A 23,328-nucleotide genomic window follows, 5' to 3' on the forward strand; every position below is an offset into this window, starting at 1 on the left:
ACTATTGCTATAAACAATCTTGAATCTTTGAATACACACATTTAACTCCTTGAATGCAATGGCACATGTTCACTATGCCCTGAGATTATGCACTGTTGTGTCACTCATTTCACAGAACCTGCTGTATGAAGTATAACTATACTGTAGTGCTGATAAGTAGGAGTATCATATAGCACAGTCAGTACAGGACATGTGGCATCATCACTGCTTGCAGCCAGCAAGGTACATGGCATTGGTAAGCCTTATGCCACATACACATGACCAGACTTTCTGGCAGACTAGGTCTGACGGAATCAGTCCGTCCGACAATCCGAGTGTGTGTGGGCTAATCTGATTGTTTTTCGTTTAAAAAATCTGACGTACCTAGAAATAGAACATGTTTCAAATCTGTCTGACAGACTCAATTCCTAATGGGAAAATCATTTGTCTGTATGCTGGTCCGACGGACCAAGTACGACGCAAGGTAAGCTATTGGCTACTGGCGATTTAACTTCCTTTTTTAGTCCCGTTTACGTCATCACATTCAAAATGAACGGACTTTCGAAAAGACTTAGTCCGTTCGTATGTGGCCATGTTGCATTTGTTAAAATATGATTTTTTTCAATTAATCAGACATAACATTAAACAATAGTGGTTGGTCATAGAGATACTGTCAGGTTTTTGGCTTGAGTCGATTTCTCAAACACATGCTATTTCATACAATGGGTATATAGATAACATTGTTGTATTCAAATTGACAGTTTCAAGATGGTTATTGTCTCTATAGCTACAGTAAACAAGTAAGAGAGGGTCTCTCAAACTGAAAGAATAACTGTTAGTCAGTTGTTATGGAAACAAGTTTGTAACCATCAACAAACTTGTACAAATAAAAAGGGGAGACTGGAACACACACACATCACCATGCTGTAACATCAGAACACACATCATCATGCTTTGAAGATCAGAAGCCACTCGTGATACAAGAACAAGTGCCTGACCTCCAGAAGAAACATTGCCAGTGGAGATCACGAACATACAGTAACAGAAGATAAATAACCTTTAAATGTATTTGTAGTTATAGACCATAGGCTGTTCATTTGCTAGGCATTTTGCTTGTTATAGATATCTGTCAGTCCTGTATTGTATTCTTAAGATTGTAATAGTTTTGTATGTGCAGCATCTTTGTATAGTAAAAGCACATTTACACACTGCAGACTTTTCAGCTTCCTTGTTATACCACAGAGTAACCTTGCTAGACAGACACAAGCAAAACAGTGGCCAAGTTTGTTAGTTTGGAAAGTCCATCGGAACTCCGCCAAAAGTCAGTCGGGAAGACCATCGCACCTAGTTTGCCAGAAAGTCCGGTCATGTGTACATTAAAAATCAAAAGTAAATCAAAGGAATGAGCATATGAGAAGTTTCAAATCATGTATGAAATAATACAAAATGAAGTGTGGGAAGTGCCAGCAGCTATTTTTACATATTTTGGAAGTGTAGGATGTGCCGACAGCTTTTTGGTTCTATATAACAGCTCACAAGGTTTACTCTAAATTGGCAAATTATGTATGGAATCCAGAAATTTGTGGAAAGCACTGACCAGAAGATAGGCAGCACTCTGAACATTAAAGGGTATTTTTCATGTGACGTTATATTGGATTGTCAAAATAAAATATTGTTTGTATTGCTGTTACAATGCTGATACTATTAAATTGGTGTATGCTTTTATATCTTCTTTACATACATAAAAGGGATGTAAATAAGGGTCTCATGCAAAGCAATTATGCAGCACTAGTTTTGTTTTATGAGAAAAAGCTAAATAATTTGAAAATATATTTAAGAGCTGCAGTTCCTCAGTTCTACCACTAAGTGCCACTGTTTTACCAAACAGGAGCCAATTTCATAATTCAAGATCCACTGACATTCTAAGCATTCACTTTCTGCAGATTTGCAAGAGGAGGACACAGTCTGCTACATAGCCTTTTTTTTTCTCCATAAGCAAAGTAGGTTATTGATATAAACATTCTTCTTGACTGGATTACAATATTATTAAAATACTTGAGAATGGCTGAGATTAAACCTTTAACACAGACATACAAAGTAATCAAATGGCAAGTACTATTTTCCTTTTTATTTTCATGGGTGTGTCATTCAGTCTCTGGTCAGATTAACTATTCCATTGTAGAAGCAAAGAGAAAAGACTCTGTTATTTATTGCAAATATTGCAGATCTTGAATTAGAGTGAGAATTGTATCACATGTTTCAGAGAAATACTTTTATGTGAACCTAGATAATAGAAATCTGCATGTAAAGGATAGGATTGATAGAGAGGCACTGTGTGCGGTTGTAGCTATGTGTCTCAAAAGTTTTGATGCTGTGACTGAATATCCCTTCAATATTATTAGAATCAGAATATAAATTAAGGATATCAATTATAATTCTCCCAGCTTTTTCCATGACATGTTCAGTTTCCAAATTTTAGAATCATCCTCAGCTGGAACTGGATTTGCTTTACAATCTGCAGAAGATTCACATATTGGTATTAATTATGTGCAGACCTACAAGCTGAGTAACAATCAGCATTTTACAGTGACAGAAAAAGCCAGATCAGATGGAACAAAATATCCAGAAATTGTGTTAAAGAAACCCTTAGATACAGAAGCACAGAACATCCATACATTAAGCATAACAGCCTTAGATGGGGAATCCTGTGAGATCTGGTACTGCTGTAGTAAAAATCATTGTAACTGATGCTAGTGTTAATTTCCCAGTATTTCTAAGAGAGATCTACAAAATCAGTGTAAATGATGTATATTCAAACCGATACTACAGTAATTACTTTAAATGCAAGTAATAAAGACGAAGTTGTCAATGCACAGATCACAGATTCATTTAGCAAAACATTAGGTAATGTCCAACATACCCGTATGTTCACCATTCACCCCACAGATGGTGATATTAAACTAAACAAACATTTTGATTTTGAACAAGCTGGAAACTATGAGCTTTCTGTGCAAGCTAGGCATGGAGGATATCTTGTAACTCATTGTAAAGTATTAATAGAAGTAGTTGATAATAATGACAATGCTCCTGAGCTATTAGTTAGCTCATTATCTACTCCAATAGCTGAGGAGTCTGCAGTTGGCACAATGATTTCATTGAAATACATGATCAGGATTCTGGAGACAATGGAGAGGTTGACTGTCAGATACTTGAACCAGTGCCTTTTGACTTGATATTGTCATATGACAGATATTACAGAATAGCTACAAGGACTATGGACAGAGAACAACAGTCATCCTATAATATTACAATAATAGCTACTGACGGGGGATCACCTCCACTTTCCAGCAGAAAAACCATCAGGCTGGAGCTGATGTTAACAACAATCCACCAGTATTTAAGAAGTCTTCTTATGTTGCTCATGTAGCAGAGAACAATTTGCTAGGAGCCTCAATATACAGCATACAAGCATTAGATCCTGATAGTGGAGAAAATTCCAAAATAACGTATTCACTCTCCAGTGTAAACACATCAAGCCTCCCAGTGTCATCTTATCTATCAATCAATATAGAGACTGTTGTTCTCTACGCACAGAAAACATTTGACTATGAGCAAGACAAAGAGTTTCAAAAGCAAGTTACTGCTAAAGACAGTGGATATCCATCTTTGAGTGGCAATGTCACACTTACCATTCATATAGTGGACCAAAATGATAATGCACCAAAAATCTTGTATCCATCACCAGAAAGGGCTGGCCAGTCTGTGTTTGAGATGGTTCCTTTCTCCTCTGAACCAGGTTCTTTAATAACAAAGGTGGTGGCAGTAGATACAGATTCTGGACATAATTCTTGACTTTCTTACCATTTCATACAATTTCTGGAGCCATCGCATTTTGGGAAAATTAGGACATCATGTGTTTTTCAAGAAAAGGATGCAATGAATCACAAGGTTGTGGTGATGGTGAAGGACAATGGGCCCCCTCTCTTTGTCACCATAAGCCTTTTTGTTGCAGATAACTTCCAGGAGGTGGTTCCTAAAGATAACAATGAAGTTAATAAAGATATTCAAAAAATTTGCAATTGTATTTAGTAATTGCGCTGATTTCATTTTTATTTATTGTGACAGTAATGCTGGTCATTGTATCAAAATGCAGGAGATCAAGACAAACAACAACATTTGGATCACTCAGTACAAGTTTGTATCCTTCATCTTACCCCAGAATACTATCAATGTACAGTGATTGAACATTACCTTTTCCTTATTCTTACAACATTTATGTGGCACTAGATTCGGCTGAAAATGACTTTATTTATGTAACATCTGACCAGAATATCCCTGTAGATAATTTTATAGATGCTGATGACTCAGCACTTGGTAGTGAAAGTTCAAATCAAGATATGCAATCCAATAGTTTGATTGAGATAAGTGAAATATAAGTGTTATGTTACCTATAATAAAAGCTTAAAGAGAGTGTAAAGGCTAGTTTTTTTTAAATAACAAACATGTAATACCTCCACTCTGCAGCTTGTTTTGTACAGAGTGGCCCCGATCCTTTATTTATGGGGTCCCCCAGCGGCTCTCGTGGCTTCTCCTCACTTCAGATAGGTGAAGGTAAAGCACTCTCCTAGGGGGTTACCTTGCATCCATGTACGTGAATGCCAGACTCTTCTCTGCCCCCCAGGCATCTGCGTCATTGGATTTGATTGACAGCAGCGGGAGAAAATTGCTTCACTGCTATCAATCTATCCAATCAAGAGCCAGGACCCAATGCAGAGCGGGACAGTGCATCTCCGGCGTGGGAATTAGGGGGCTCAAGTAAGTAAAATGGGGGCTGGGGGGCCGGTGACTGCCAGAAGTTTTTTTCCCCTTAATGCTTGGATGCATTAAGGTGAAAAAACATGAGGGTTTACAACCCCTTTAAAAGGAGGAATAAATGCTCATTACATAATATATGTATTCTTGAAATTAAAACTTAAAGTTATGTGTGGAGTCCAACAGGTAAACCATCATCATGTATTGCACAGCCATTGAGGCCATATTTGTCAGTTTTATCCTCCAATGTGGGAAAGTTTCTTGAACTTGGAGTGAATTAGTGGTGGGAATAAAAACTTTTTTTACTTTATGTCTAGAGGTATTTTTATATTGATAATATGCTTTGATGTAATATGCTTTGTAAGACTAAACTCCTCAGCTACAAGCACCTGAATACAACAGGATTTGTCCTCATCCTCCTCATACTGCCATAACATAAGATCCATATACAGTTGCCTTGGTGACGTTGTATGAGCTTTTTTAGACAATAGTAGGGTTTCTTAATTTTATTTATTTTTTAACAAATATTTCTTATTGACTGTCGAAAAAAGCAATGTGCACCTTTACTGATTTAATATTAATAATATTTAATAGTTATTTGTTATAATTTTTTATCAGCGGCGTTTAGGATATTACATTATGGCAATTTAATATGTTCTATGGTACAATAATTCTGTGGAATGATACCAAATAATCCTGTTCATTGTATTTATAAGGACAAATTCTTTTCAAACCTGGACTGACATTTTGGGTTCCAAAGTTTATTTGGTAGGCTTGGCAGCTCATATGGTCTATGATGAATTACCTAATGCCATGCAGCATAGCAGCCAAAGTTATAAGATACAATAATGATTTGTCATACATGGAATTTAGAATTTAAGAGCTCCAAATATTAATGCAAATAAAGTGTATTGTAATAAACATGGTGAATATATTAATCTGGGTTTTTTTCTTGGACCTCATTATTTCTTATTTATAATTATATACATCATCAATGTTTGACCAGTTTTAAATAATAACATTGTTAACCTTTTGCCCACATTCTTAATGTATGCTGTACACATTTTACCTTGCATAAGTCCATGTGGCCTTGCCTGTCCCTCTGTTCTTCTGCAGCTCACCCCACCACTCTTGCTGTCAACGCCTTTCTGTCAAAATGACAGCGAAGACCTTCTGAGTACTACATTATGCTTTTTATAGCAGCTGGAGCCATTGTTGTAAAAAGCAGCACATGAGCAGTGTTTGTAAACACTGTCCATACACATTATTTACAAGTACAGTTATTGTTTTATCCCTTTTTCCTAATGAAAGTTTTTAATGTTGAATTAAATAGTGTAACATTGAACATTTTTTTTTTATTACTTACTACAATACTTTGTACCAGAAGGATCATTTTAGTGTCATTAAAAATTGGAGAATTGTAGAATAAAATGTAAACATTTCATCTATAGTAACATTTTTTATAACTGACATTGATCAAAGATAGTTTATAATTCATTTTAGATAGACATATTCATTGATGCAGATTCAAATATTTTTTCCAGTTTACTTAAGTGTTTTGTTGCAGCTCTCAATGGAGAGATGAGTGGACATATGCTCAAAACGAACACTGATTATACAGACCTAACATGTGAGAAGTCTCTGTTTCCTCGGTACATGTTTATTTTGCCAAATAACTTGTGTATAGAATTTGATGTGTATAAATCTTAGCAGAATCCAGTTTTTCTATATATATAATTAAATACTTGGATGAACCTGTCATAGAATTTTATATAACATCATTATAACACAAAATCAAACTAGTGGAGGGGAGAGTACGGTACTACAATGCGTACATGCTTGTGGTATGGATAGGTTCACAGTAATGGCAATCTTGAATGAGTCCACCTGTCAAAAAGAGCTTTTCAGCAGTTGAATTGACATTGTTGTCCAAAATATAGGTGCACAGTAGCATGCATCATATATGTACAAATACTTTTTACAAATTTTGCAAGGCTAAACTTACATAAAGTTGTGTAATAACATATTAAATAATATTTACATGTTTAAATCAAAGTAGGCCTGGACATCTTTTCAAATGAACTACCTACCAACTGATTGCCTTTCCCGTCCTCACCTCTCCGGTGTATTTTTAGCAATTTAGGCTGGGTAATTTAATATTATACATTTGATGCATAAATGTCAAATGCATTAAATGACTGTTGATGTTAAGATAAAAATAGGAAATTATGAATATGTGGTAATATAAGAATTAAAAAAATATGTTTCAAAAATAAAAACTAGAAACAAGAAATACATATATTGTTGTGTGATTCTTATTTTCACAGAATTACACTTTTTTTTTACAAATATTATGATTCAAATTGTTGTCCATTAGCAATTCATTATCTTTAACCACTTGCTTACTGGGCACCTAAACACCCTTCTTGCCCAGACCAATTTTCAGCTTTCGGTGCTCTCACATTTTGAATGACAATTACTCAGTCATGCAACACTCTACCCAAATGAATTTTTTGTCCTTTTTTTCCCACAAATAGAGATTTCTTTTGGTGGTATTTGATCACCTCTGGGGTTTTTGTTTTTTGCGCTATAAATGAAAAAAGACCGAAAATTTTGAAAAAAAAGCATATTTCTTTGTTTCTGTGACAGAATTATGCAAATTATAAATTTTTCTTCATAAATTTTGGCCACAATTTATACTGCTACATGTCTTTGGTAAAAAATAACCCAAATTAGTGGATATTATTTGGTCTTTGTGAAAGTTAGAGAGTCTACAAGCTGTGGTGCGAATCATACAAAATTGATCACATCTGATGTACTGGTGGCCTATCTCGCTTCTTGTGACCCGAACAAGTCAGGAAAGTACAAATACCCCCCAAATGACCCCTTTTTGGAAAGTAGACATTCCAAGGTATTTAGTAAGAGGCATGGTGAGCTTTTTGATGTTGTCATTTTTTTCCCACAATTCTTTGCAAAATTAAGATTTTTCATTTTTTTATTTTTTTCCACAAACTTGTCATTGTAATAGGTTATTTCTCTCACATGGCATGTGTCTACCACAAATGACACCCCCAAAAAAATTCTGCTACTCCTCCTGAGTATTACAATACCACACGTGTGGGACTTTTTCACAGCCTGGCCACATAGAGAGGCCCAACATGCAGGGAGCGCCGTCACATGTTCTAGGAGCATAAATTACACATCTAACTTGTTGACTACCTATTACACTTTTGAAGGCCCTGGAGCACCAGGGCAATGACACGTGACACTGATGACAGATGGCACTGATACGTGGCAATGATGACACTTATACGTGGCACTGATGACACGTGGCACTGATGACAGATGGCACTAATATGTGGCACTGATGACAGATGGCACTTATACGTGGCACTGATGACACGTGGCACTTATACGTGGCACTGATGACACGTGGCACTAATACGTGGCACTGATGACACATGGCACTAATACGTGGCACTGATGACATGTGGCACTAATACGTGGCACTGATGACAGATGGCACTAATACGTGGCACTAATATGTGCCACCGATGACAGATGGCACTAATACATGGTACCGATGCCGCATGACACTGATGACAGATGGCACTGATACATGGCATTGCTGACACGTGACACTGACAACAGATGGCACGTGACACTGACAGGTGGCACTGATGACAAATGGCACTGATAAGTGGCACTGATGACAGATGATACTAATATGTGGCACTAATGACATATGGCACTATGTGGCACTGATGACACGTGGCACTGATGACAGATGGCACTTATACGTGGTACTGATGACAGATGGCACTGGGGGCAAATGGCACTGACAACAGGTGGCACTGGGGACAGATAGCACTAACAGGTGGCACTGGGGGCAGGTAGCACTAGGGTGGATGGCACTGGGGCGATTGGCACTGGGGCAGGATGGCACTGGGGTGGATGGCACTGGGCCAGGATGGCACTGGGGCAGGATGGCACTGGGGTGGATGGCACTGGGCCAGGATGGCACTGGGGGAGGATGACACTGGGGGAGGATGGCACTGGGGGAGGATGGAACTGGGGCAGATGGCACTTTTTTTTTTTACACTTACGGCCGCTGCAGCCGTTCATCTCTCCCCTCTCACACGCTGTCTGTGTGAGGAGGGAGAGCGGCGCTGAGAGATGATTTCATATGTTTACATATGAGATCATCCCACATTGGACACACTGATCGCGCTGTAAACGGCCGTTGTGATTGGCCGTTTACAGCGATCTGTGTTTGCCTGTCTCCGGGGGACACGGCAAACACAGAACAACAACAAAACAACAGGACGTCCAGGGACGGCCTCCCGGACGAAAGCACCCGCTCTACGGCCGTCATTCGGCTATAGGGCGGGCGGGAAGAGGTTAATATCTTTATCATCTCAGCACAAACAAAGAAAATAAAATGCAATCATTGCTTGCAAAAATGTATATAAGTCACTAACCATCCCAAAACAAATAAGTCCACTTCCCTTGTAATACTATATATGCTGTAGCAATGCCCCCTTTTTTTTTATCAGCACAGACTAAGTTTTAGTATAAAGGATATATAAAAAAAATTATATATACATACATATATATATATATATATATATATATATATATATATATATATATATATATATATATATATATATATATATATATATATATATATATATATATATATATATATATATATATATATATATATATTGAATCATTTGAAAATATATTTCAGAGTTGCAGTTCCTCACTTTCACTGTTTGACTAGAAAGGAAAAGATTTCAGAATTTGAGACCCACTGATATTTTAAGCATCCACATTCTGCAAGGTCTGCAAGAAGAGAAGAAAATAATATTTTCTGGAGGCTGCTGCACAAGCAGCAATATGTGTTCTTTTTCTCCATAAGCAAAGGGATTGACCATCATATTTGTTTTTTCTTTAATGGATTACAAATAAATATTATCAAAAGGCCTGAGAATGACTGAGATGAAATATCATACACTGAATTCCAAAGGAATTGGTTGGCAAGTAGCATGTTCCTTCTTATTTTCCTGGCTGTGTCATTCGGTATCTGGTGAGATGCATTATTCCATTGTAGAAGAAATGAGAAAAGACTCTGTTATAGCTAATATTGGTAAAGATCTGGGATTAGAAATTAACAACCTATCATCTAGAAAACTAAGAATTACGTCACAGGTTTCAGAGAAATATTTCTATTTGAATTTAGATAATGGAAATCTGTATGTAAAGGGCAGGATAGACAGAGAGACACTGTGCAAGACTGCAGCTACTTGCTTTCTAAGTTTTGATGCTGTCGTTGAAAATCCATTTAATATTGTTAAGGTCAAAATAGAAATCAGTGATATCAATGATAATTCTCCCAGCTTTTTTCATGAAGTATTCAGTCTACATGTTACAGAAACAACTTCAGTTGGAACTGGATTTGCTTTACAATCTGCAGAAGATCCAGATATTGGTGTTAATTCTGTGCAGACTTACAAGCTGAATGACAATCAGCATTTTGCAGTGACTGAGAAAGCCAGACCGGATGGAACAAAATATCCAGAAATTGTGTTAGAGAATCCCCTAGATAGAGAGTCACAGAACATCCATACATTAACTCTAACAGCCTTAGATGGGGTCAATCCTGTGAGATCAGGTAGTGCTCACATTAAAATTATTGTTACTGATGTCAATGATAATTTCCCAGTATTTCTAAAAGAAATATATAAGGTCAGTGTAAATGAAAATATCCCAATCAATACTACAGTAATTACTGTAAATGCTACTGATAAAGATGAAGGTGTCAATGCGCAGATCACATATTCTTTTGGCAAAACATTAGGAAATGTCCATCATACAGGTATGTTCACCATTCACCCCACAAACGGTGAAATTAAAGTAAACAGACATCTAGACTTTGAAGAAACAAGAAACTATGAACTATCTGTACAAGCTAAGGATGGAGGAGGGTCTATTACTCATTGCAAAATATTAATAGAAATAATTGATGTTAATGATAATGAACCAAAGATACTAATTAGCTCATTATCAACACCAATACCTGAGGATTCTGCAATTGGCACAATGATAGTTCTCATTGAAATTCATGATCTGGATTCATGGAACAATGGAGAAGTTGACTGTTGGATACTTGAATCAGTGCCCTTTGATTTGATATTGACATCTGGCAGTTACTACAGAATAGCTACACAGGTTTCATTGGACAGAGAACAGCAGTCATCCTATAATATCACAATAATAGCTACTGATAGAGGATCTCCTCCACTTTCCAGCAGAAAAACCATCAGATTGGACATATCAGATGTAAATGATAATCCACCAGTATTTGAGAAATCCTCTTATGTTGCTTATGTGTCAAAGAACAATTTTCCAGGAGCCTCAATATACAGAATACAAGCCTTAGATTTTGATATTGGAGAAAATTCCAAAATTACTTATTCAATCTCCAGCACAAATACAACAAACTTTCCAGTGTCATCTTTTCTATCCATTAATATAGAGACTGGCATTCTGTATGCAGAGAAAACATTTGACTATGAGCAAGAAAAAGAGTTCCAAATACAAGTTACTGCTACTGATAGTGGATCTCCATCTTTGAGTGGAAATTCTGTATTTATGATTCGCATTGTGGACCAGAATGACAACGTACCAGAAATCTTATACCCATTGCCAGAAAGTGCTGGCCAGTCTGTGTTTGAGATGGTCCCTTTTTCATCTGAACGGGGTTCTTTAATAACAAAGGTGGTTACAGTGGATGCAGATTCTGGACATAATTCTTGGCTGTCTTACCATTTCATACAAGTGCCTGAACCTTCTATTTTTATTATTAATGAGAAGACTGGTGAAATTAGGACATCACATGTTTTTCACGATAAGGATGTAATGAATCACAAGGTTGTGGTGATGGTGAAGGACAATGGCATACCCTCTCTCTCAACTACCATCACAATAAGCCTTGTTGTTGCAAACAATTTCCAGCAGGTGGTTCCTAAGATCAGCAATCAAATGAATGAGGATTCCCAAACAGGTTTACAGTTGTATTTAGTAATTGCCTTAGCACTGATTTCCTTTTTATTTATTGTGACAGTAATGCTGGTCATTATATCAAAATTCAGAGGATCAAAGCATAAACCAATTTTTGAATCACTAAGTACAAGTCTGTATCCTCCACCTGATGTCAGAATGTTGTCTACGTACAGTGATGGAACATTACCATTTCCCTTATCCTACAATATTTGTGTGGCACTGGATTCTGCTGAAAATAACTTTACTTATGTAAAATCTGACCAAAATGTCCCTGAGGATAATCTTATTGATGGTAATGATTTAGCATTTGGAAGTAATAGCGCAAATCAAGCTTGGCAATTTAATTATTTGATTGAGGTAAGTGAGATTTAAGTATTACATTAACTTTGTTAAAAAAACTTAAAAAAAAAACTTAAACAGAAAAGGATAACAAGCATCATAACCATCATAACTATCTAGTCTAAATTAAAACTTAACATTATATGCAGAGTCCCAAAGTAAACACATTCACCTCTACTATACACTTTATCGAGGCCTTGTTTTACGCACATCTTAAAGAGGAAGTAAACCCTGATGAGCTTACTTCCTCTTTCATTCCCTGCAAAGGTAAAGCATAATGGACTACTATGCATCGCATAGTAGTCCATTATGAGTCACTTACCTGACACAGGAGCCAGCGATGTCACCGCTGTCCCCTGCAGTCCGGCGCATCCATCTTCTCGGTGGGCCTCTGCTGCTCCGCCGCTGTCATTCGGTGAAGCAGCGATGACGTCACTCCCGCATGCGCACGGGAGCCGCCACGTGCAGCATATTCGCCGTTGACGGTGCCGCGCTCAGTGCGCCTGCGCCATAGACAGCGGTGCCTGTCTTTCGGTAAATATCTCCTAAACCATGTAGGTTTAGGAGATATTTCTTGGACCTACAGGTAAGCCTTAATCAAGGCTTACCTGTAGGTCAAAGTGTGTTGTAAGGGTTTACAACCACTTTAATAAGGTGGAGGTTCTGAGTCTTGAAGATGGATTGATTTAGTGGCAGAACATTTTTTTTTACTTTATGTCTATGGTGTAATACCAATACTTGTATTTGTTATTGTTTTTATTATTTTTCATCTATTGGGTTTACAATATTACAATATGGCAATAAACCATACAATTCAATAAATATATGGAATTATTGCAATTAATCCATTAAACACTTCTGAATAGGATATTAGATAATCATTATTACACATTATATTTAGAACTGTTTTGAAACTAGAATTAAAATATTGACTTCTGAATATTTTTGTAGGCCTGGCGGTGAATAGATTACTAGGCAACATATAGCATTGCATTCAATGTGGCACAATAAGGTTTTCTTATGGTTAGGACAATTCTTTAAATTACATAGATTTTTAAATTGAAACAGATAAAATTATTATTTTGGTGGTAATATTTTGCTACATACAGTTTACTGCTGAATATAGTTACATAGTAGGTGAGGTTGAAAAAAGACACGAGTCCATCAAGTCCAACCTATGTGTGTGATTATATGTCAGTATTACATTGTATATCCCTGTATGTTGCGGTTGTTCACATGCTTATCTAATAGTTTCTTGAAACTATTGATGCCCCCCGAGATCACCACCTGTGGAAGGGAATTCCCCATCCTCGCCGCTCTTACAGTAAAGAACGCTCTATGTAGTTTAAAGTTAAACCTCTTTTCTTCTAATTTTAATGAGTGGCCACAAGTCTTGTTAAACTCTGTTCTGCAAAAAAAAGTTTTATGCCTGTTGTGGGGTCACCAGTATGATATTTGTATATTGAAATCATATTCCCTCTCAAGTGTCTCTTCTCCAGAGAGAATAAGTTCAGTGCTTGCAACCTTTCCTCATAACTAATATCCTCCAGACCCTTTATTAGCTTTGTTGCCCTTCTTTGTATTCACTCCATTTCCAGTACATCACTCCTGAGGACTGGTGCCTAGAATTGGACAGTATACTCTAGGTGCAGCCGGACCAGAGTCTTGTAGAGCTGGAGAATTATCGTTTTATCTCTGTAATTAATCCCCTTTTTAATACATGCCAATATTCTGTTTGCTTTGTTAGCAGCAGTTTGACATTGCATGCCATTGCTGAGCTTATCATCATTTTCCATGTAGTTGCCTACCCCATTAATTTATTCCGATCTTTTTTCAAGGTTTCCCCATCCTTCAGAGGAGTTATTGCCCTGCTTAGCTTAGTTTCTTCTGCAAATAAAGAGATTGAACTGTTTACCTCATCCTCCAGGTCATTTATAAACAAATTAAACAGGATTGGTCTCAGCACAGAAACCTGGGTTACCCCACTACCCACCCCTGACCATTCCGAGTACTCCCCATTTATCACCACCCTATGAACTAGCCATTGTAGCCAGTTTCCAATCCGTGCACTCACCCTATGGTCCATGCCAATGGACCTTATTTTGTATAGTAAACGTTTATGGGAACTGTGTCAAATGAGTTTACATAATCCAGATACACCACGTCTATGGGCCTTCCTTTATCTTGATGGCAACTCACCTCCTCATAGTAGGTTAATAGATTGGTTTGGCAATAGCGAGTCTTCATTGAACCCATGCAGATTACCACTAATGATACCATTCTCATTACTAAAATCTTGTATATCTTGTATATAGTCCTGTATCCTCCCCTCCAAGATCTTACATACAATTGATGCTAACTGGTCTGTAATTCCCAGGGATGTATTTTGGGCCCTTTTTAAATATTGGTGCTACATTGGCTTTTCTCCAATCAACTGGTATCATTCCAGTCAGTAGACTGTCAGAGATTTAGGAACAATGGTCTGGCAATTACTTGACTGAGTTCCCTAAGTACCCTCGGGTGCAAACCATCTGGTCCCGATGATTTATTAATGTTACGTTTCCCAAGCCTAATTTTTATTCTGTCCTATGTTAACCATGGAGGTGTTTCCTGTGATGTGTCATGAGGATAAACACTGCAGTTTTGGTTACTGAATCCCCCCGATTCCTTTGTGAAGACTGAGGAGGAGAATAAATTCAATACCTTCACCATCTCCCCATCCTTTGTAACCAGATGTCTTTCCTCATACTTTATGGGGCCAATATGGTCTGTCCTCCCCTTTTTACTGATTACACACTTAAAGAATTTCATGGTTTTTTTTTTTGCTCTCCTCCGCTGTGTGTCTTTCATTTTCTATCTTAGCCGTCCTTATTGCACCCTTACATTTCTTGTTGCATTCTTTATAAAGTCTGAATGCTGATGATGATCCCTCAACCTTGTATTTTTTGAAGGCCTTCTCCTTTGCTTTTATATGCATATTTACATTGGAGTTAAGCCATCCAGGACTTTTGTTCACTCTTTTAAATGTATTACTCAATGGGAAGCATTGGCTAATGCCCTTATTTAATAAGCAAACCCATCTCTCCTCCGCTTTCTTTGTTCCTAAGATTTTATCCTAATTCATGCCTTCTAGCAAGGCTTGTAGTTTAGGGAAGTTGGCTCTTTTGAAATTCAGTGTCTTTGTATTCCCCTCATGTTTCCTATTTGTGTGATTTATACTGAAGCCAATTGACCTGTGATCGCTGTTACCTAAATTTCCCCGTATTTCCCCATCCGTGCTTCGGTCTGTATGTTGGTAATCAGTAGAGACAGTAATGCGTTAATGATCTAAATGACAGCTGCCAAAGCCATGTCATCCATAATCCAAGAACATGCTAACCTTTAATCTGTATAGTTGCTCCTTTTTTTTTTTACAGAACTCTGTCATCTAGATATAGTTTAAATTTAGATAATTAGACAATATGAAATAGCAAGTAACCACTGTTCATATTTTAAGTATTGGATCAATAAAGTCAATAGAAATTGAAAAATAGTGACTGCAGAGTACTCTTAAATATGCTTTTTAACTGAGGGAATGTATTATTCGTTGTTTGCCTAATAATTTGCACCAAGAATATTCACAGGTTGAACTGAGGGAAGTATTTATGTTGTTCATGTTGCTTATCAATGCAGCTGGCTAAAAAGACTCCTTAAATAAAAATTAACTCTGCAATTGCAGGAACAGATTCATAGGACGCAATTACTGTTTCAAATGCCCATTCTGCCAAAATGTATATATTTTTTTATGTTAAACAAAGGTTTTATTAAACATACGGTGCATACATGGTATATTGACTTCATACATAAACTTGAAAAGAACATTATATTGCATATCACAAATACTGTATATAAGAAAGCAGGTACACTTTGCCATGAGGATGAGTTCTATGATTGTGTATATTACAACTAAAATAAAATTATATTCAAAGGTACATGTCCTAGTTGTGATTTCAAGCTGTTGTGGTTTCACTACACTACACACAGGTATCAGACTCTTGTAACCACTGGTCCCATATCTTATTATATTTGTCGGGACAGCCTCTATTAATATATATATATATATTTGTATGGTAGAGTATTATTCACTTCAAGTTTCCAGCCTACCATCTTAGGGGGTGATTGTCTCATCCATTTTTTAATTATGATTTTTCCAGCTGAAAATAGTGTCTCATGCAAAAATATTTTGGTATACTTGTCAATGGTATCTGGTAGGATTCCAAGAAGGCACTGTTTTGGATCCAGTGCTAGGGGTGAACCCATGGTATCATGTAAGAATGCCACAATTTGACCCCTGTATCCTGGGACAGGCCCAGATTAAATGAAAAAAGTGCCTGTTTCCAGTCCACATAGCAGACATATTGTGGATTGAGTACGTTTATACCTTGCCACCCTGAGGGGTGTAAGATATGCCCTGTGTAGAATATAGAGCTGTGATAAGCGGTCTGACAGTTTAGGGGATACTGCCTTGCATTCCACCAACACCTTCCCCCACTCTTCATCTTCCATTGGACCCACCTCTCTCTCCCACCTAGGTTTTAGATCATACGCTATTTTGGTAGAAATGGGGGTGGATAGCTTGTTATACAATGCTGAGATTAACTTGTGAGGGTCTGTGCTCTTAATCACTGCCATGATGGCATTGGGGTAGAGTCCAGATTTGAGTCATGAAACTGAGACTGTGTTGTGTGGTGGATTTGCAGAAATCTAAAGAACATTCAGTTTTGGAGGAGGAATTCATTTTTTTGTGAATCAAAGGTTTTAAGGCATCTCTTAGTATGTGGTGTAAGTAGAACACCCCCTTTCTGATCCATATACTTGCGTCTTGCAGTTTGGTGAATTCAGGTAGGTTTTTGTTATGCCATAGCGGCGTGTAATCATTATATCGTGGAATGTCAAGTTTTGAGGAGGCTAAGTCCCATATCCTCCTATATTGATACAACGTGGTGTGTCTATGTCCCCCTTGCTCCAGCCCCCGTGTGCCCACCGCTATCTCATAACGGATGCCAAAATGTATTTTTACATTTTATTTTATACATAGATAAGAAAGGCGTGGTGTGAGATGTTATTAAAAACTAACAAATAGAAATATGTTTTTAAAAGCTAGCGAATAGACCATTTGCAAAAGTAAAATCCTGATAGGGGAGGGGGAAGTAAAGATAGAGAGATCTTCTAGCAGAAGTTTTGTTGCTGTGTTAAAGTGAAGGGTACGGAACAAATTTCAACAGTGTGAACAAGGTGGAGTCTCTTTTACTTAAATGAACAATACAGTGAAAGTCCATGTCATTTCCCACTTTTTGTTTATTTAACACCGTTCTTCTCCACGTTACATTCAGCTGATTGCTGGTAACTCCTGTCACAGAGAGACAGTGTCCTGTTCAGCTCTCCACTAGCTTTCTCAGGATAATAGGTTGATCAGGGCTGGTGGACACTCTGTTGGTATAGTGGGTAGTCACACAGAGGCACAGCCTGATGAGGAAGTAAAAAACAATTATGAGAAATAAAAACATCACAATGTAAGTGCCTAATTTCTGTAACTATGTTGCTATGCCCCATAAAAAGTCACCAAAACCTCCTACTCCCTTAAAGGGGTTCCATCCATCTTTAGCAATACCTCTGCCCTTATTCTGTAGTTCTCTTATCCTAGCAAGATTCCATTAAATAATGTCCTCATTATCAGAAATGTATATACAACAGTCATTGTGCATAACCTTGCACATCCAACCTTGAGATGCAGTGAGATAATTTAGCGTTAATCTGTGCTCTAATACTACTTTTTTTTAAGTTGAGCTACTTCTTCATTTATTAAACCTAGATCGATAGTAGAAAGGTTAATAATCTCATCTACAATTCTATTTTCATTGCTTCAATCCCCCATCTTGTCCAGGAAGGGAACTATGACCATGTCACCTTCAGTGAACAGCTAAAGAGTATTCTGGACTGGTTGCACTCTATCTTTGCAAACAGCCAAAGCAGGTAATAAATTAGCATTATAATATGTTTCATATTATTACATTAGTAGGAAGCCAGGTGTAAACTTATAAAATATTACCTTCTATGTATGGATGGTATTCCTGTTCCTAAAAAACTATATGGAATAACATGGAATCTCAAGTAACTGATATTTCCACATACAGGGAACTGTGAGCAATTTGTACTATAAAGGGTTCTATTTACTGCTGGATCTGGAATATAATAATATTGACATAGTTACCTCCATAAACTGCAATCTTTGCTCCAGTGCAATTTGAATTACCCAACTGTGTACATTTAGTGTTAAACGGGCATGAAAGGTTTAGAAAAATTTGTGGCGTGTCTATGTGTTTTTAAACAATCAAAGTTACTGATCTGTGCTCACTAGCTGTGGAAACTATGTATGAGCCATTTATTCTGGTTCTGTTTAGATCAGTAAAGTTGAGAGGCATTGCTATCATGGGTATTGTTCCCATTTGGGGATTTAAATGAGAACACACCCAGCAGTTACTAGCGTTGCTATGGGTTGCATACAATTTTAACATTTGGATGAAAGGGTTCTTTTTCATGTCTCAGTTCTCACAAACAACAGGAAAAGAAACAACATATTTATTTCAAAGTATATCATCACTTCAAGATTTTTTTGCAATGACTGTCGTGAATCCAGGTGGGCTTTCCTTCCAACTTGACAGCGGAACCGGTTGTCAAAAGCACCAAAAGTAGTCTGTCAAATGTTGGTTCTAGTGGCTTTCTGATGTGTCGCTTGACCACCACCCAGTCACCTGGTTGGATTCTGTGAACACCTGAAACAGAATCTGGGTCAGGAATAGAGTTGTAAACACTTTCATGTACTTTAATCAATGTTCTTTGCAAAATATGAACATATTCTAACAGACTAAAGTAAGAAGCCTGCATATGGTTTTTTAGGGGTAGTTCATACAGAATATAGGGCTATTGGCAAAGCTTCCACCCATCCTTTTCCTGTATCTGCTTTAATTTTTGCACATCTGTTTTTCAAAACTTCATTAAGCCTATCAACTTTATCACTACTTTGTGGAGGTTAAGGTGTATGGAAAGCTTGCTGTATGTCAAGGGCTTCCATTACCTTTTTCATTACTTCCCCAATAAAATAGGTTCCTCTGTCACTCTCAATAGTTTCAGGAACTCCACATTTACAAACTATTTCCTTAAAAATGTTGTTTGCTGTTCTTTTGTCTGTTGTTTTTTGTTTTTAGCATAATTTAAATGAACAACAACGTAAACAAACTGCAAAGTGCATTTCAAAGGCACAGGAGGTTAACCTGAATCACTTCTCAATCAATTTATAATATAAACCAATTCTCAACCAATTAATAATATAATAGGCTCGAAGTCTCACTATCAGTTTTGAAATACTTGTTTTGAAGCTATACTAAGGAAGTTTAATTTGCTCTTTCCAGATGTTTTATTTACAAATGAAAAAACAGAGCCATTTTGTTCTCTTTATATAATAAAAATGATATTTTCTTTTTTTTCTCTTTCTCTTCCTTTCTTCCTTTTTTTCTTTCTTTTTTTGACTTTAGGCCCAAATTAACCCGGGTGTCCTGCTTTATCTTTAATTGAATTCTTAAATGAGCCTTCTTCCCAGTAAGACATTGGCATTATTACACAAACCAGACTGAATTGTAAAGGGTCCACTATATTTACATTCTTGGGACATGGAAAGATTAATGGTAATTCTGTCTGAGCCCCCCTGCCCTTGAACTGTTATTGTTATCCAAAAACCAGATGCAAAGTAGTCCCCAACATTTGTGAACAAATGCCATGAAAGAAGTAACTAGAGCACAACTCACATACCTAGTTTGCAAGAACATGATTCTATTATCCTAGTGCCATTGACTTGACTTTTATTTACAGTCTATTGTTATAATTTCTAATAAGCTCAAAAATATTTTATGTTCAGAAAGTAAAGAATGCAGAAAACAGTATATATATATATATATATATATATATATATATATATATATATATATATATATATATAGTCTTTAAAAAGTTTCATAGTCACATGTTTTTGCTAGAGCACATAGCCACTGATGCACCGCTTTCACATCATCATCACATGAAAATGTTCTTCCCTTTAAAGCTTATCTGAGTGATCCCAAAGGGTGGAAATCAGCTTTCTATAAGCTGAGTGTTCCATAACCTCCCACTCATAAATGGCTATATAAGAGATAACGTTATCCCCATACTGAGCACACATGTAGAGGTTAATTCATGCTCCCAGCACACTCTCTGCCCACAAAAAGTTTATGAAAGAATGCTGTTTCTCTTTGGTGTAGTTTATATGTGTTGCAGCCATCTTCACCACCGCATCACAACTCTTATACTAAACTGCAAGGTCAGCCGGCTTGGCACACAGACTAGTCATATGACACTCTCAGACACTACCAATTACTACTTCTCCTGCCCTCACCGTTTCCAACAAAAATATAAAAGTGAGAAAACTTTTTAGATCCTCTCATATATGTTCTATAGTTATTTTTATGATTGATATATTTGGAACAGTAAATTTCTATGTTGTGGGCAGTGACACTAAGGAATGAATGTCATAAATTACAATAACACAAATAATGCATTGATGCATTGGATTAAACTGAATTAAAGGTATACATATCAATAACACATGCTTGTAAAAGTGCTGGGTCATTTTAGCTTTAAAATCAGATATATGACTATTAAACAAGCATGCAAGGACAAATGATTGTAAGCTAGTAATAGTAGAAAATTATATTTGGTGATTCATAAATTGTATTAAAATAAGTTTGTTTCCTAATAACAATAACATACAATGTAATACACTGTTGTGTGATTAAAACGTTCATAGCTACATAGTTTATAAGATTTAAAAAAGGCACGAGTACATTAAGTTCAACCTATGTGTGAGTAGCTGTGTGTGATTTTTATTCTCTATATATTCTGCGACCTGAGTAAGACATCTGAAAGGTTTTCGAAATGGTTGACATTCTCAGCTAGTACCCCTTCCTGGTGGAGGGAAATCACATTATTACTGCTCTATCAGGCTCTAATGTTAAACCTCCTTTCTTCTATCCTCAAATCGTGAATGCATGTCCTCTTCAGGAACCTTTGAGTAAGCGGTTTATCACAGTTAATTGAGTCACCTTTTATATATCTGTACATTTTAGTCATAACCTCTCTTAAGTGCCTCTTCTCCAGAGTGAATAACTGTAATTTATGCAATCTCCATAGCTAAGGTTCTCCACGCCTGTATTGATTTAGTTGCCCTTCAATGAATTTCCATGCAACTAAATTCTTTCTTTTAAATGTATAGAGGTTTAAAATTATATTGTGATCCATTGTCACACAAACCAAATTTCAGTATGGTGCTTACAAAAATTGTATGCGAAAACATTTGGCAAAGAGAAAGTTGAATATTTTGAAAATAATTTTTAATGCTGCTGTTCCTCAGTTTTACCTCTGAGCGCCACTGTTTGACCAGGATGGAGAATATTTCAGAAACTGAGATCCACTGATGTTTTATACACTCCACATTCTGCAGATTTACAAGAACAGGAGACACAATCATGTTTGAAGAATCTGCTGCACAGTCAGATGGATAATAATTGCTCTTTTTCTTCATAAGCAAGTTGCTCTTTTTTCTAATAAGTGTCTTTATCATCATTTGTTCTTTTTTGGCTGGATTATAAGTATTTGTCATTAAAAGGTCTGACCATGACTGAAATTAAACTTCATACACAAGCATACAAAGGATTCAAATGGCAAGTAACATTTTTGTTCCTATTTTATTTTATTTGGATGTGTCATTTAGTCTCTGGTCAGCCTTATTATTCCATTTTAGAAGAAATGAGAAAAGAATCTGCTCTAACAAATATTGCAAAGGATCTTTGAATGGATGTTAATCAGCTCTCATCTAGAAAACTGTGAATTGTATCACGTGTTTCAGAAAAATATTTTTTATGTGAATCTCAATAATGGAAATCTGTATGTGAAGGACAGGATAGACAAGGAGACAGTGTGTGGGACTGCACCTACCTGTTTCCTAACATTTGATGCTGTTGTTGAATATCCCTTTAATATTATTAAAGTCAAAATAGAAATTAAAGACATAAATGACAATTCTCCCAGCTTTTTTCTTGAGATATCTGATTTACAAATCACAGAATTGTCTTCAATTGGAACTGGATTTGTTTTACAAAGTCCAGAAGATTCCAGATATTTGTATTAATTCTGTACAGACCTACCAGCTGAGTGACGATCAGTATTTTACAGTGAATGAGAAAGCCAGACCAGATGGAACCAAACATCCAGAGATTGTGTTGGAGAAATCCTTAGACCGAGAGGCACAGAATATCCATACATTACATTACAACTATAACAGCCTTATATGGGGGAAATCCTGTGAGATCTGGGAGTACTCTAATTAAAGCTTTTGTTACTGATGCCAATGATAATTTCCCAGTATTTCTAAAAGAGATGTACAAAGTCAGTTTAAGTGAAAATATGCTACCCAATACTACAGTAATTACAGTAACTGTAACCAATAGAGATGAAGGTGGCAATGCACAGATTACATATTCATTTATCAAAACATTAGGAAATGTCCATCATACAGGTATGTTCACCATTCACTCCACAAATGGTGAAATTTCTTTATGCTCAGCATTTTTACACTGTTGTTGTTTTTCTCTTTATTCATGAGAAACGGGATCCAGTGACCAGGGGTCTCTTGGAATGAGGAAGTAAGAGAAGGTGGACAAATCAGGTGGTTGGAGCTAAGATTGCAGCAGGGTGGATTGGTATTTGTATGCTGGACTATGTATTATTCTGCCATGTTTTTTTTTATTTTATTTCGCTTAGAGCAACATGGTGCTAGGTGAAACAGCATCATGAGGGCCCATCCACCAGAATATGCATACTCCCTCCACCAGTTGGCCAATCTATATTTGATATAGAAGGTTCATGGAACATTTTTATATATTGATATCACAGCAGCATTCATGCTTATATGACTCATTCTGGTTCATGAGGTGTTTTGTTATACAAGAGGTCCTTGCAGTATTTCACTGCACCATTTATAAGGTTTCCTAAGTGTTTGAT

General features: G+C 36.7%; 1 protein-coding gene across 1 annotated transcript; it reads left to right on the forward strand.

Annotated features, from left to right (window-relative positions):
• Positions 1-9,891: 9,891 nt before the first annotated feature.
• Positions 9,892-22,974, forward strand: LOC143962189 (protocadherin gamma-B1-like). Its single transcript, XM_077471521.1, has 5 exons — positions 9,892-12,219; positions 19,446-19,505; positions 22,467-22,629; positions 22,691-22,843; positions 22,931-22,974. The coding sequence occupies exons 1-5, from the start codon at positions 9,892-9,894 to the stop codon at positions 22,972-22,974; spliced, it is 2,748 nt and encodes a 915-aa protein (XP_077327647.1).
• The last annotated feature ends 354 nt before the right edge of the window (positions 22,975-23,328 follow it).

Source organism: Lithobates pipiens, unplaced genomic scaffold, assembly GCF_037356315.1.
Source record: "Lithobates pipiens isolate NorthernLeopardFrog02 unplaced genomic scaffold, aLitPip1_a1.2 Scaffold_8, whole genome shotgun sequence".
Classification (NCBI taxonomy): Eukaryota; Metazoa; Chordata; class Amphibia; order Anura; family Ranidae; genus Lithobates; species Lithobates pipiens.